The sequence below is a fragment of the Opisthocomus hoazin genome, chromosome 6 (assembly GCF_030867145.1).
Source record: "Opisthocomus hoazin isolate bOpiHoa1 chromosome 6, bOpiHoa1.hap1, whole genome shotgun sequence".
Taxonomy (NCBI): domain Eukaryota; kingdom Metazoa; phylum Chordata; class Aves; order Opisthocomiformes; family Opisthocomidae; genus Opisthocomus; species Opisthocomus hoazin.
In genome coordinates, this window is record NC_134419.1 from 16779719 (window position 1) to 16794818 (window position 15100).

General features: G+C 43.7%; 1 protein-coding gene across 1 annotated transcript; it reads right to left on the reverse strand.

The window, feature by feature from the left end:
* Positions 1–6178: 6178 nt before the first annotated feature.
* Positions 6179–14190, reverse strand: LOC104338833 (uricase). Its single transcript, XM_075424091.1, has 8 exons — positions 14170–14190; positions 13845–14063; positions 12967–13083; positions 12766–12844; positions 9310–9496; positions 8702–8825; positions 7319–7402; positions 6179–6316 (listed from the first exon to the last, which is right to left on the reverse strand). The coding sequence occupies exons 1-8, from the start codon at positions 14188–14190 to the stop codon at positions 6179–6181; spliced, it is 969 nt and encodes a 322-aa protein (XP_075280206.1).
* Between the last annotated feature and the right edge of the window lie 910 nt (positions 14191–15100).

Below are 15100 nucleotides of genomic sequence, written 5' to 3' on the forward strand. Positions count from 1 at the left end.
GATATTTAAAGATTTCATTATTTTTGCTTTTTCTTATCTAGTGTTATATACTGCTGAAGGAGAAGCCTGATCGCAGTTCACCAGTAACATCTGTGCTTCTCTTACCCCTTTCTAGAGCTGTCGGTGGTGCAGAGGTGCTGCGTTGGCCCTGATGTGGCAGGGTGATTTACCCAACGCTTGGGGGACAGCCCAGGGGTGGTGCTGAGCACTGTCTGGGCTCACAGTCTTCTCTGGCCCAGAGAGCTTTATGATGACCCCTGAAACTGGGATGTGGGGTTGCATCTGTGAGGCTGAGCAAAGCAACTGGGAAGCAGGAAATAAGGAGGGGAGTGTGGTGAAAGTGAAAATGGTGTGGGAGGAAATGGTGAAGGGGTGCAGCTGAGAAGGCAGAAGGTAAGACAGAGTGCTGCTTTCTGCCAGGTGGGACAGGACCCAGTGGCAGGAAGAAGTAGCTCCTGTTATCTCCTGGCTAGGTGGTGTCCCTGCCTTCACTTCTGCCTTGGCGAAGTGCAAGGTGGCTATTGATGCTACAGTGCTAGGAATGTTGCTTATGGTTTTTGGTGTTGAGATTTGAGATGGGATAAAGCCACATTAATAGCTGTGCTGTAGGTAAAGCTCACGGTATATGGTATATTACATAAACTATATACAGCAGCATGCTTTCTTGTACCCTTTCTAACCTTTATATTGTACAATGTATTTATTTGGAATTTGAGACGCGTGACAGAAGACGGTGGTGTATCCACCATTTCTCTTTCTGTCCCTTGTACTGTGCTCACTTCAGGTATCAGTCTGTTAGCAGCAGGTTTGTAAGTCACAGTCCGAATTCTGCTTATGATTTATTCATAGTTTGTTAGTGTCCAGAGATACCTACTGGGAGTAGGGATCTTCTGGAAGATGAGATTCAAATAGAGAGCATCATCCCTGCCTCGGGGAGTTTTCAGGTACAGGCTGTATCAGGCTAATTATAGGCTGTCATTGAAAAATTATACACGAAGCTCCTAAATATTTTAATACAGAATTAGGTATGTTTATGAAAAGGATTATGTGAAGCAGCTGCGTGTAGCAGTCCAGAGATGCCTACCAGTCCTGTGTTTGTAGAATTATTATTGGAGGCGAATACATAGTGTTATGTTACTGAAGGATGAAATAAATACTCTCTTTTTCTCGATTTGCATGTTTGGTGTGGGATTGACACACTTTGTAGATTTATGGATGACACAGAATTAAAAGTAAAATGTATTTATTCCTTGAGGGAGTAAAAATCTCCACTGTGCAGCCCTGAGAGTACATTTGGTGGTTACTGAGCACTGTTCTTTCTTTTAACATGTTTTAATGAGCAAATTAATTGCATTCAGAAACATCCAGATTTTATCCCCCTTTTGATCAGCACTGCTAATTGGTTCATACAAGCAGAGGCCTAACAGAAATCTCACTGCAAAGGGAATGTTGCTCAGAACTGTAACTTTTTTTTTTTTTTTTTTTACTGTCCCTGATCTGTATTGTAGTTTCCTACTGTTCTCTGAGCTTTCTAATACCACTGTGCTCTTTGTGCAGGTGACCGTTCTGGTTTTGTCTGTTACGTTCTCTTTGCTGTTTCTGAGAGAACAAAAAATCTTTTTAAAAGAAACTGGAGGGTTTGAAAGAAGAAGTCAAAACCAGATTATTTTTAGCTGCTATTCCTCTTGCAGAAAACACAGCTGCTGTTGAGATGAGGAAGCGACTGATGGGCTTTACTGGACACCAGGTCCATACTGCAGTTCTGCAGTTCCCTGTGCTTTGGGTGGTGTCTAAGCTGCCAGGTGTGCGACTGCTCAGCTGGTACTGGGGGTGAGAGTGATGACGGTCTCAGCATTGCAGGTCTCCTTGCCTTCACAGGGAACCAGCAATTTCGAGAGTGGCCTCCTTCTCCTGGAGGCAGCTGTAAGGAGTAAAGCAGCAGTCAACTCCCCTGCCCCATGGCCAGCACAAGAACAGACACACGTGCTGCAGCCAAGGTCCTCCCCTTCCCTCTCCCTTCTCTTCCCTTAATACCACTAGTGCATGTCTATCGGAATCTTTCAAAGCACTTTTAAAAATTAAATGAAAGTGTTGCAGTATTCCTTTTTTGGTGTGGTGGTTGTGAAATATATATTGGTGTTGATCATCAGCTCTGATGTTCGCTGTCCTCTCAAGCTGCAGATACACAACGCATAGCATGTTCTCTTTGCATCCAAATATACTGCCAAGTACCAAACCTAAAGCACACATAAGGCAACTTTTGGCAAAGTATGGAGGCTGTGGCTGTGCCTGTCCATCAAGGTCACTTTCTCAACCCAGAGAAAATTGTTCTGTCTGCTTGCTGATATGTCCCATCCCTGTGTGTTATTGTTCCCTTTAAAACAGTTTGCTCTAATGTGCTGCACTTCATAAATTTGTAGAAAACTCTCTGCTCTTATAATTATAGGACAAGACTCAGCAGCTATAGTGAAGGGAGTAGCCACCCATGCATGACTCCTGGTTAGAAATGGCCCAGGCAAAATGTGACATTAGGCCCTTGCTGTCACTGATTACTTGGTAAATTAACTCTTCTCTCTTTTCACTGCTTTTTTCAACATGTTCAAAATCTACCAAGTCCTTTATCTCTTCCTTTTTTTAAAAAATCAGCATTTAATCGTAAAAGTAATCTTTAACACTCCTCTTTCCACTTAAGTTACAATCACAGTTATTTGAAAAGCAGAGGGTCTTACTTTCTGTGAGTGTGGCGGAAGCTACAGATTTATTTCTCATTTTTTTTAATGTCAATATTATCTAAAATTTGAAGGCTGAGTCTGAGCAGGACCAGAAAAACATCGTCTCACTTTGTCTGTGTTCTAGTTCTTTAGTTCCAAGTCAGAACAGCACTCCCTTCCCTTCCAGGAATGGGGTTTGGCACAAAAGTCACATGGGAAATTAATTGACTTAATAAACTCTGTAAATTTGGGGAATGCAACTGTAACCTTGAACACCTGGAGAGCCCAAGGGGAGCACTATGAAGATTGTAAGTGGCCCTTGGTCTCCTTGGGAGAGTTTCATTGCTACTGAAGGCTGCTGGTGAATACTGGAGATCACTGTTGCATTTATATGCTGCACTTGTGAGCATCTTTGCTAAAGCAATAGTCAGCAGTTATGACTGCTGTGTCATCAGCTGATCTGCTGATAAGGCAACAACAAATGTCTTGACTTTGGCAGGCTTGCACTCGTCTCAAAATGTTCTCTTCCCCTTTTCAGACGATTGCTGTAACCCAGCTGCCGCTCTGTAAACACTCTGCAGTACTTGCTACATTGAGGACTCCCCTGACTTTGTAGCAGCTACATCGTATCAAAAAAGGGAGGGAAGGCTCATCATTTGCACCAATCTCTGATGGAAGAGTAACATTGTTCTGTCTTGTACTTGTGGGTTGCAGCAGGAGGAAGGAAGTAATGAGTAAACAACATGAAGCTGTGTTTATGTCCCAGCTGGTGGCCAAACCATAGCGAAAAATGCAGAACCAGGTGCGTGCCTGGGTGTAGCAACCCTGTTTTGCAAGGATACTCCTCTTCTGCTCCCTCTCTTCTACTCCCTCCTCCCTTCTATATGGGTGTCACATGCCAGTTTGCCTGGGTCTTTCTGTCTGGAAATATGTTTAATCTAGAAGATTTGGACACAGTGCAGGATACAAGGCCATTAAAACTGGAGCTCTTGTCTTTTCCAGTCAGATGTAAATGCTAATGTGGGAATTCATGCCTAATGCCACTCTTGAGAGGTGGAGAAGCGCCCCTCAGTACTCAGGCACTCTGATTTCTGCTGTTATATTTCCTTTTGCACCAAATGTTTCTCTACCCTTTCTTTTTCTAGTTTTGAGTCCCTCCAGTATTGTTTCTTTTGAGTTTGTGTTTTCAGTTATGAAGTAGCCAGACAGGAGAGATGCTTGTCTTCACTGACTGTTTTCTTTTTTCTCCCTTCTTTGATTTGTCTGCTCTTTTTTACTGTCAGTGTATTTTGGTCAGGTTTCAGGCCCAGGTAAGTCTGGCTAAGACCCCTTTTCAAGAATGATTTATGCCATTGTTATCTGAATCTAATTGCCATATGGAAAAATTGCGCTTCTTCCGATTGCCTAAGTACTTTCTTTAGAAGCAATCTGCCCACGTAAGTTACTCAGGTTTGCAGTGCTGGCTGGAGCTGTGCCAAGATGCCTTTAAGGACTTGCTGAATGTCACCATGTCTGTGGAGGTTTACAGAAGCCGCATTGCATGAGTGTACATGTGTGCTTGTTGCCACAGGAAAGCCTAAATAAACAACTGGTTGCTGCTTTGTGTCCTCATTCTGCCTTGAAGGTTAGTCCACTACTACCCTACAAGCCCACAAATGAAGCACAAATAGTAACAAAGGAAATCTTCTGACTAATGCAATAAATTCCTCATCAGTAGAAAGGAAGTGGGTTGTGAAGATCTACCTTGTTTAGAAAAAGGTAAATGCTTAAATGTTCAGTAAGATCCTTTTTTTATCTATTTCTCCATCTATTGGTAGTGAACTGTCATTTGGAACAAGACTGGTCACTCTTTGCGGTAAAATTGGCTGAAATAAAACACATTTCTGTTACCTACAATGTTTGCATTTATATATAAGTAGTAAATGGTTTAATTTCTTATTTGGTAAATAGTCAAATACTAGTTTGTTTTTGATGTTGCTCTTTATTTGCCCTTAAAAGATATATTAATAAATTACAAGCACCTAAAAATAGCAGAAATAGCAAGACATAAGCCCACAATTACAATACAACATAATCCAACAAGTTAAGAAAAAAAGTCGCTGGCAACAGCTAAAAGTGTTGTAAAGAAAACTTTCAGAATTGGCTAGTGACCAGAGAACAGCATATCTGGGACAGACTGGCTCTGTGGTATCGTTTATCCTGCTGCTTTTCAGGAGATATCTCAGGCTTGTGTCTTCCCTTCTCTCTGTTACGTCCTGCTCACCAAGGGAAGCTCCTATCTTGCAAAGCACCTCAAAACGTCACACGGTGCAGGACATGTTCCTCATTTTTGGTGCCTATGAATTTAATGACTGTACCCAGAGGAATGCTGCAGGTCTGCCAAATCGAGGAGGCACAAAGGCATCTGAATTGCAGTTTTCAGAAGTAACCTTAGGCGTTTCCCATTGGATTTGCACTCTGTCACATGGAGTCTGTGAAAATGATGCCCGGAGAAAATGAGAGCAGCGGGTAGAAGCTGTCAGAAGCTGAGCAGGATTTCTGTTGCAAATGTGGTAGCCACAGTTTGCAGGATGAGAATTGCTGGCTGTATAGTTTTATCTCTACGTTCAAAGCTATCACCTGGGGTAACTAAAGATAGATATGCATTGTCTGTCTGTCTAGCTTTCTCCCTACCCTTCCCAAAAGTAACAGGGTTACTCAGGTTGACGCCTGCCCTCTCAGGAGTCAATATGAGATTATTAGACTACAGAAAATGATTTAATTAAACGTGCAGAGATAGCCCAAAACCTCAAACACCTCAGTGATTAATATAAAAGTAATTATATAGTAACTGTATAGTCTGATGAGTAGCCGCAGCAGCCATGCAGTCAGAATACATGCAGAGAAATTAGTCAACAGTTTAACGATTCACACTGCAAAGAAGATATACAAGATACTTTTTTTTTTTCATTTCCTTCACAAAGAAATCAGTGTTTGACTGATTCCCTGTTCAGTTCAGTTACTGGGTCAGAACCTCAGCTCCGTAGATCAGTGTGGCACCAAGGGGTCATGACAGGTTACGTCAATGAAACATCTGGTCTCGTGCCTGTATATTCATTTTACTAAAGGAACATTAATAAATAGAATATCCAGAGTTGCTGATTTTACATGTCAAAAGCATGTTACAGAGGTTATCAAGTTCATTGTTTCATTAAGAGATCTGGGAATAGCTGGTTTAAAAATTAATTGTCTATAATGTTTCCAGCTGGGATTTTCAAAAAAGCATAGGGGATTTCAATCTGCAAATGACACTGAGATTCAGGGACAGACTTTGATTTCTGAATTTCTGAGGCTCCTTCACAAATTCAGACCTCAGGAGTTCATAGAGGGAAAAGTAGTCAGCAATGGAAGAGGCCAATAAGGAGTATACGTTGACAGGAAAGCCACACTCCAAGTTTGTCAGCAAGGTGTGAGTGTAGCCAAGAGGTTTAGTTTCCCTGGGCAGCTGCCAGTCCAAACTGACTTTGCCGCTCATCTTTTAGCACGTAGCTTTGCGCTTCTAAGAACTTCTTCCTGCCAAGCGTACAAGCACAGGAGCCATAGGGAGCTTCCACTGGAACCAGAACCTGAGGGGAATGAGCACAAAGAGAGGTCATTTCTGAGACAGGGATGTGCCAGTGCCATCACAGCAGAAACTGCAGCTCTTCACCTCCTCTCAAAATCAGGCCCAGGTCCTTTCCTTCTCTTACGAACATCAATGGTAGATGTTGCTGTTATCTCAAGTGAAAGTGGACCTGTAATGTCCACCTGAATGAGGGCAAGGGTAGGGCAGGGCGGCCTTAGAATCACAAGCCTTAGGGAGGCAGACTAGAGCACAGGCAGCCTATAAACCATTGATACAAAATGGAATAGCCCAGTTTCTCTCTGTCACGTGAGGGTAATGTAACAGACTTTCAGCTGGACCTGGCTGTCAGCTAGAGCAGCTGTGGAGGGAGGAGCAAATGTATCTCCTCCTACACGCTCTGCCTCATCCCAAGCTTATACCTTGTCCACTGTAGGACCAATCTGCTTTGGCTCCTACTGGCTACAGAAACATCCCTTCACTGCTCCCTTAGAGCACTGGTCTTCTGACACCTAGAGCTAGCCTGTGGCCCAGCTAACCTACTTGTAACCCCACTGCACCAGGGATGCTCCCTGGCCTCAGTGGTGCTGCAAGCGGAGCAGAAAAAAGAGCCATAGTGGGCTAGCTTTTCACACTGCCTGGTTATGTGGAAGCACGCCATGATGCATTCTGCCTGGTTAAAGTGCACAGGTTGACATTATCACTAAAAGTCAAATTCGGTGGAGAAAACAGGAATAATTTTTCAGAGGTAGTCTCTGTTACAGATCCCTTTGAGCTTCAAAGCATTCCACTGTGCTCCTTTAGCTTTTATCAGCAACACAAGAAGGCAATTATCCTTCTTCTATAATCAGTGTAAATCTCTTTTGCAGGTAAGGTGGAGTTTTCACAGGGACTGGGGGAGAAAGTTTACTCCCTTTAGCTCTGTTCTGTGCAGAACTGCTGCTATGGTACAAGGCTGAGCATTTCTAAAGAGTCCAGGCAAGTCGTGTTTGGAGCATTTACTTACTTCTTTGTCATTGGTCAAGCCTAGATTCTTCATGTCTACGACATTATAAAAAGTGTTGTTCAAGATGACTTCTATGACCTGTACCTGAAGCCATGAAAATGAATGAGACAATTAATTAGGCCACCTTTTCAGCCAACAGCCTGGCAGTATTTTCACTCATTGTGAAGAAAAGCAATGCAATCCCTCGCCCCCCTGCCCCCCTCCCCATGTACAGTGGATCAAATGCAGTCTATTGAATATGTAGACAATGTTGTAGCACCCCTTTCACTTTTCACAGAATCACAGAATGTTAGGGGCTGGAAGGGACCTCTGTGGATCATCTGGTCCAACACCCCTGCCGGAGCAGGGTCACCTACAGCAGGCTGCACAGGACCTTGTCCAGGCAGATCTTGAATATCTCCAGAGAAAGGGACTCCACAACCTCCCTGGGCAGCCTGTTCCAGTGCTCCGTCACCCTCAGAGGGAAGAAGTTCTTCCTCATGTTCAGACAGAACTTCCTATACTTCAGTATGTGCCCGTTGCCCCTTGTCCTGTCGCTGGGCACCACTGAAAAGAGTCTGGCCCCATCCTCCTGACACCCACCCTTAAGATATTTGTAAGCATTTACAAGGTCCCCTCTCAGCCTTCTCTTCTCCAGGCTAAACAAGCCCAGCTCCCTCAGCCTCTCCTCCTAGGAGAGATGCTCCAGTCCCCTCAGCATCCTCGTAGCCCTCCGCTGGACTCTCTCCAGCAGCTCCTCATCTTTCTTGAAGTGGGGAGCCCAGAACTGGACACAGTACTCCAGATGGGGTCTCACTAAGGCAGTGTAGAGGGGAAGGAGAACCTCCCTCGACCTGCTGGCCACACTCCTCCTAATGCATCCCAGGATCCCGTTAGCTTTCTTGGCAGCCAGGGCACACTGCTGGCTCATGGTCAACCTGTCATCGACCAGGACACCCAGGTCCCTCTCCGCAGAGCTGTTCTCCAGCAGGTCCGCCCCAAGCCTGTACTGATGCATGGGGTTGTTCCTCCCCAGATGCAGGACCCTGCACTTGCCCTTGTTGAACCTCATCAGGTTCCTCTGCGCCCAACTCTCCAGCCTGTCCAGGTCTTGCTGAATGGCAGCACAGCCTTCCAGTATATCCACCACTCCTCCCAGTTTGGTGTCATGTCCTGCCATGCACCGAGTGATATTCCCCTCCATTGTGTTCACAGCTGGGGAGCAGTGTATGAACTTCTCCGTGTGCTCTTATATTTTTCAGGCCATCTAGCTGTACCACCAAACAGTTTTCAGTCTTACTTAGAACTGCCAGAGGAAAGAACAGGCTCATTTTGGTCTTCTCAGTGATCTGATTAATATTCGCTATTGTTTAAGTAAAACATCAGCAGGAGGAAAGAAGATACCTCTGACACTTTGGAAAGTATGAGCATCTGGATATTGTTGACAGTTTTCTGGTAAGAGGGTGAATATTCTCCGCAGTCGGGTGGCCCAGAAAACGCTTCAAGGATACATTCACGGACCTTGTTCCTAGAGGTAACACAGGTTCTTATATTAGCTGTCTCTGTCTAGACCCATAATGTTTTACTGTGGGGGTGTGGGGTTTTCATATTTTCTCTGTCTTTTCTGACAAATACATAGTACATGTGATCTTATGGAAGAACAATTTCTTTGTCCCATCTCCTCCAAATCCACCCCCCCAGCTCTATAATTCACAGACAGTTGTTTGCTAAAAGTATTTAACAAAGTAGTTGTTAGTTTGTTCTCCTAGAGTGTTCTGTACTGAACACTGAAGTGCCTGTTTAAATGGCGTCCATTGATGCACCATCCCAGAGAGGAGTACCCCAAGGCGAGCCTCTCGCCTGTCCTAACAAGTGCTCAGCACCACCACTGAGAGTGGCGAGAGTGGCCGCTGCACAGCAGCTGCAGATCTGGTCCTCACACCTCCTGTATTGTATAGAGGGACTCTGGGATCACAGATTAAGTAATAAATATTATTTGATTTGATGTATACCATATGCAGTCAAAGTCAAAATCCCTGCATTCGCCGTATGACCATTTGCAGAAGAGCTCTCCACATAAAATCCTGTCATTCCTTTCTGGAAGCGTGGTGTGTTCATTCTTATAGAAGCCTTCAAATCCAGACTGTGTTGTCTTCATAAGTTTCAGATCTTTAATTCCAGCAAAAACAACCAGAGGACCTGTGATCCAAAAATGCAAGACAATATGAGCTCCTTCTCAGGCAGAGAGAAAGGAAAGAAACCTCTGGGTGCGCAGCTGCAGTGACAGCTCCAGAGCTGTGAAGCCCTCTCTCCAGCACCACTCGTGTGCTTCTGTTGCAAGCCTAGCTACTTGCAAAAATAATTTTTTGCACACTGATGTGAGCCGAAAGGTAAGAAACAAGACAGAAACTGCTGAAATCAGAGCTCAATGTAGAAAACTAAGAATCCCATCAAGTGACCTGCAGTCAAGGAGAGCTGAGGACACCCTTTCTCTCACCTCCTTGGAGCTGGGACATGCATTGGGTTGGCTCTTACTGATGTCAGTTCAGGGACTACTGATTGCTCTAAAGGGAAATGAAATAACAGGCTGCTAGTGCTGCTGGGTGTGGGAGAGGTGAGGTGAGCCTTTTGAAACAACATAGACGAGTGTAGAAATTCCGTACACGGACTTGGAGCCTCAGTCAGAAATTCGCTTTACACACCCATCCTGTTGTGGGTTTTGCGTCCGTAAGAACGCGAGGGCAGGGAGCCAGTGCAGATCCCTGCAGTTCAGCTCATTGGCAGCAACGGGCACTGGTGCAGATGCCACCTGCGCGTTCAAATGGACAGTGGTGTTGCACTTGGCCACTATTTACAGAATGTGCTGTTGTAGATTACTGCTGTGTGGGTGGATTAGCATCTTCTAAAGGCCAAAGAGTTATGTCCTGAACTTTTTCTTCTGACAAACCTCTTGGATGGTGGCTAAACAATTTCAAGTGGTCAGTCCTTTAGAGCATACCAGACTGATAACTGAAAATGTCACTGACCAGGGCTGCCAAAAACGCAGATTCAGAAAGGAGAAACTTTCTGGCATGCAGGCTTATTCAGAGCCTGTACAGACAGTCGGTGTCTGAAGCCCAAGCTGCTGTTTCAGTGCTGCTCTTGGTGCTCACGCTAGCTAGTTCAAAATTAATCCTTCAGTACATCTGGCGCAGTGTAATCCTGCCTTGTTCGGGGAAAACTGACAGACTTTGTCTTTAAACTGTGTCTTTGCAGGAATTTGTGCTGGTAATAATTCCACTGTGATGGATATTTCTAAATGGCGTGGTTGTTTAGAGGTTTGGGTTTTTTAAAATGCTCTGTCACTGGAAATTATCAAAACTGCATTTTATCTATTTCTTCTCTTGTTTACATTCATTATTGAGCTTGAATGGGTCTGAAGAGGTGTATCTATAATTTTGGCTACATCACCCTGTTATTTACTAAAGCTTGAAAAAAAAAATCTAAAGATGAGACTGTCCTTGGACAGGAGATTCTGGGGTTTGTTCAGATCTCGATGAATTCATTGCTTAGGGATAAGATTGTAATACACATGTATTAATGTAGTGCAGGCACTATCAGTGAACCTGGAGACGTATTATCTCATATTCAAATGCACAGCCTTGTCTGAAAGAGCTCCTTGCAACAAATGGTTTACTGAAAGGCTGGCTGGCTGTGCCGCAATCGAACTGACGCTCACGCTGAAGAACACAGTGCCTAGGCAAGGCTTGCGAGGTGAACAGCCTGTGCCGTGCTTTCGGTGTGTTTTGTGCTTCTGTTGTCTTCAGCTGTCAAATGTTGACTCTGTTAAGTCACTTATGATGTTTTCAGTTTCAAAAAAAACCTCTGAGCCTTTTATCAGCCAATATAATAGCAAAAAATAAGCCTATAATTCTATTAAGCCTCACTAGGTTTCTTTTAATGATGAGAAAAACATTAAAAAACAGGATTAACTGAGAAATACATTTCTGTGTCAGGCTGATAGGTGCATAGGACAATGCTAAAGATAGAGAAGGTTCTCTTCTAAGAAAAATAAAAGGGATTTGAAAATCTTCTCTTTGGTTATAGTTCACCTAGGCAGAGAATCCTAAAGAAAAACAAAGGGCTATATGCAGGGAAGACTAAGAAGGAAAGGCAGTTTCCTCAGTAAGCCTTAAAGGCAGAAAATTGCAGAATTTCATGTTGAATTTTCAAGGTGATGAAAAAAATTAACTAAACTGGTACATTAAGAGAAGCAGCTTTTCAAGAAAGCATAAACTCTTTTACTTTATTTTTTTTTTACTCAGGTTTCGTTCTTAATACTTTCCAGAAACCAAAGTCAATACTATTGAGGGTGCCAAAAATACAGCAGTAGTCAACATTACTAGGAACATTAAAAAAGATTAGAGGAACAGTAAAAATGATTAGGCCAAGAGGCACCGGAGACTTGTATGGGCTCTCTCTTTGCTTTCAGCTGGAACACAGGGACAATTTTCAAAGGAGCCTTTCAGAACTTGTGCCCTGTCCACAAGTGAAACTGGTCTTATCACTGGTCCTAACACTGATGTGTTAGGAAAATAGGGAGTGAAGGCAGAACGGGAAATAGTTCTAAGTTACATTAGGACAATAAAAGATAGATACTAAACTAATGCTACAAAACCTCTAAACCCACTGTGTGAAAACATGTAGTGGGCTCAGCTAAATCCCCAGTAGTCTGAGAGACGGGTTAAACGAAACACGAACACAGTGAGATTGAATTTAGCTCTTGTTGTGAGTCACAGCCAGAAGAGATAATTTTTGCAATCCCTTTGGAATGCCAATTTATGGACAGACAGCTGAGCTTGAAAGCCTATGTCTTTTAAGTATCACAAAACTCTTAGTGAAGCCAAACAGCGTGGCGTGCAAAAATATAAGCACACTCTGAAGTATTTTCATGTGAAAAATTGTTTGCACATAGATGTGAGTGCTGATGATGTCCAAGCCAACCTGACTTGCAGCAATGAAATTGCATCTTTCTTAAAAATAAAACCAAGGCATGCTGACAGGGTTTTGAAAACAACTGCAAACTAGGCAATTGGCCTACAGCAGTGTAGTTTCATGATGCATTCTTTATAGGGCAATGATAATAGTGAGACTGCAGAATATAGTATAATGTAAAAAAGTCAGCAGACCGTTCTCAGAAGGCTAGTAAATCCTGTGGCAATATATAGCAGTTATGTTCTATGTGCAGTTGTAACTACTGTATGTCTAGGATATGCATACAAATGTGAACTACATTAGTTCTTCAGCCATGTCTCAGAGATCAGGGAGCACAAAATTAGATCACAGAAATATTTTGGTTTAGATCTCTGGAGCGGTTTGGCTGTGCTGTCAGCCCTGTAAAACCTTTCTCTGTGTCTAAAGCCATCTTCATCTGTTATTGGCAAAAATATTTACAGAGAAGTAGGGGAAGGTGCAAACTATTTTCTCACCATTTCGGCACTGCTCAGCTTCACAAAAGCGGATCCCATCAGGAACGTATATAAACGAGTGGACGTGGGGAACGCCATTCTGCAATTTAGAGGAGACATATAGGTAAGAGTGCAGCAAATAACATCATCACCTGAAAACAGGAACTAAAAGAGTGACAAATGGCTCCAGCACAAACAAACTGAATGTAGTATTTCAGATACCTCGTGCAGACGTTGCCACGGTACTTCTTGAACATAGGTTTTGACGTACGCCACTTGGCAAAATGTGGTCATGAAGTGTTTGCAGATATCTATGGCAAATTGTTCCAGAGTTGAGATCTAAGACACAAACAGTATTATTAGAAAGAAGCAATTACCTTGTGTACAAAAGTAGATTGTTCTAATTGTTGTAAGTATTTGGGAAGGATCAATGTTTTTAAAAACGCAGATTTCTCTCAACTCTGGTTTTGCGCACTGTGCCGTCATTTGATCAGCTTGCAGCGTACGCTGCAAATAGCAGCTACAGAGTCACGTCAAACATCTCCCACTCTGTGGTATAGCGAGCTGCAGTCCTTGAACTGAGAGAAACTGCTACAGAAGCCTTATGGTTTGAGGACATAATGCTGAAATAATCATGGTGGTATTCTGATTAAGCTTTACAGGCTAAAGACGGGATTTCATTACCGAGACTGAGAATTTGCCCTACAGATTGTCATTATGATAGATGCAACTGAAGGAGGTAAGAGCACAGTTAACAGAGTTAAGAGGAGTCTCACATACTTTGAGACCTTCTGTTTAAAAGTGCTACATAGGAATAATACAGTATTATGTGCTATTAAATTAAAAAAGAATGGATCTTATAAGATAAATCTACTACAAATACTGCTAGCTCTGTGAGAAACAAAAGCTTTGGAAAACTAACGAGGAGTCTGCAGGATAAGCACTAGAGGAGAAAAAATTCCCAGCTCACTGAAGGTGACTTTAGTGCTCATCTGACATGCTGATGGAGGGAGGGATTCTTTTGATGCGTTTTGAAAAAAAAAGTATAACAAACACTTCCAAATGAAGTCATAAGAAACAGCAAGGCTAGTTAAAAATACCCCATTTTTTTTGGCCAACACAAGGACAATATTCTTTATGGTGTCTGTAGGTATCACAAGAGAGTTGTTTCCGTCCAGGTACTCTTGAGCAGAATTCAGCCGGAGATGTGTGCACACTTCCACCTCTTTAACAATGTGCTTCTTCCCTTCTCTATGAAGGCGAAGGAACTTAATTGTGTTCTTGCCATATTCGCAGTTGAGGACTTCTACATCCTTGATCTGCAGAGAAAATATGTGACAGTTGTATAGGAACTCAGTGGAAGCCTGAGTTATGCTCAGTCAATGAAACATAGACAGTGTTTATAGCCTTTATTTCTGTGGTTACCTGTGATGAAACTATTTCCATTACCAATTGCAAAGTCTTGATAGGAAGAAAAAATGCTTCAGGAAAATATTACTACATTAGCAGCAGCTATGATAGAATTTTAAAATTTTATGGAGGGCAGGTCATTTAACATGAGTAACAGTGAACTAGCGTCTCGTTTGTCATCTTTGGATTAGTCCTGGCTATACAAACCTTCACTGAGCCTCCCCCCTATCACCTCTTTCTGAACCCAGCGTGTCCCAGTGCATCCAGTCGCTGCAGGTACAGCCGTGCAGAGGGCAGGCAGCACTCCCACCCAGCTCTCACAACCGCTGCTAGGCTCCACATGTGCAGTGCGCTGAGCCCTCTCTGTTTTCACGCAGAAGCTGGCAAATGTGGCCAGCACCCTGTGTGGCAGAGGCCCCCGCGAGCAGGCAGAGCCCCGCGAGCACTCCCCGTCCCCCCGACCACCTCCCGCCACCCACGCAGGGCACGGGGACTTGCTGCTCCGAGGCCGAGTGGGAGCGGTGGGTATCAAAGCAATTCTTCCATGAGGGACAGGAAGGCTGCTTTGTAAGCAGGCAGAAGTCCCAAAGAGAAAATGGAATCTGCCGTCATGTTCTCAGCCCACTGTGTGGTTTTTTACCCCCTCCATGCACGCTGCAATTCCCGAGAGCAAGAAGAAAGGACAGACCGAGCTGGGCTGGTTGGAAGTGTTTCCTCACAACGGTGTGACAGTTCTGATCTCACACAAAAGGGATCAGAAGGGAGTTTGAACAGCAAAATTCAGGTTATGTTCCACATCTCCAAAATCCTGGCTTTCTGGGATCGTTGGTTGTGTTTGCGCTAAGCCCGATTCCGTTTTATACTGCTCCTGCCAAACACCCCCCCTTTACACATCACCTATTACAGTGTTGGAGAGGCTGCGCTAGAAAGGAGGCAAAATATTGCA

What these genes read in the sequence shown, in the direction of transcription:
- LOC104338833 (XM_075424091.1), bottom strand. Translation starts at nt 14,190, where the DNA reads ATGGAAATAGTTTCATCACAG. An exon ending in CGTGGCAACGTCTGCACGAG is followed by an intron (nt 12,845 to 12,966) that starts GTATCTGAAATA and finishes TCTAAATTGCAG; the next exon opens with AATGGCGTTCCCCACGTCCA. An exon ending in TACTTTCCAAAGTGTCAGAG is followed by an intron (nt 7,403 to 8,701) that starts GTATCTTCTTTC and finishes TCATGGCTTCAG; the next exon opens with GTACAGGTCATAGAAGTCAT.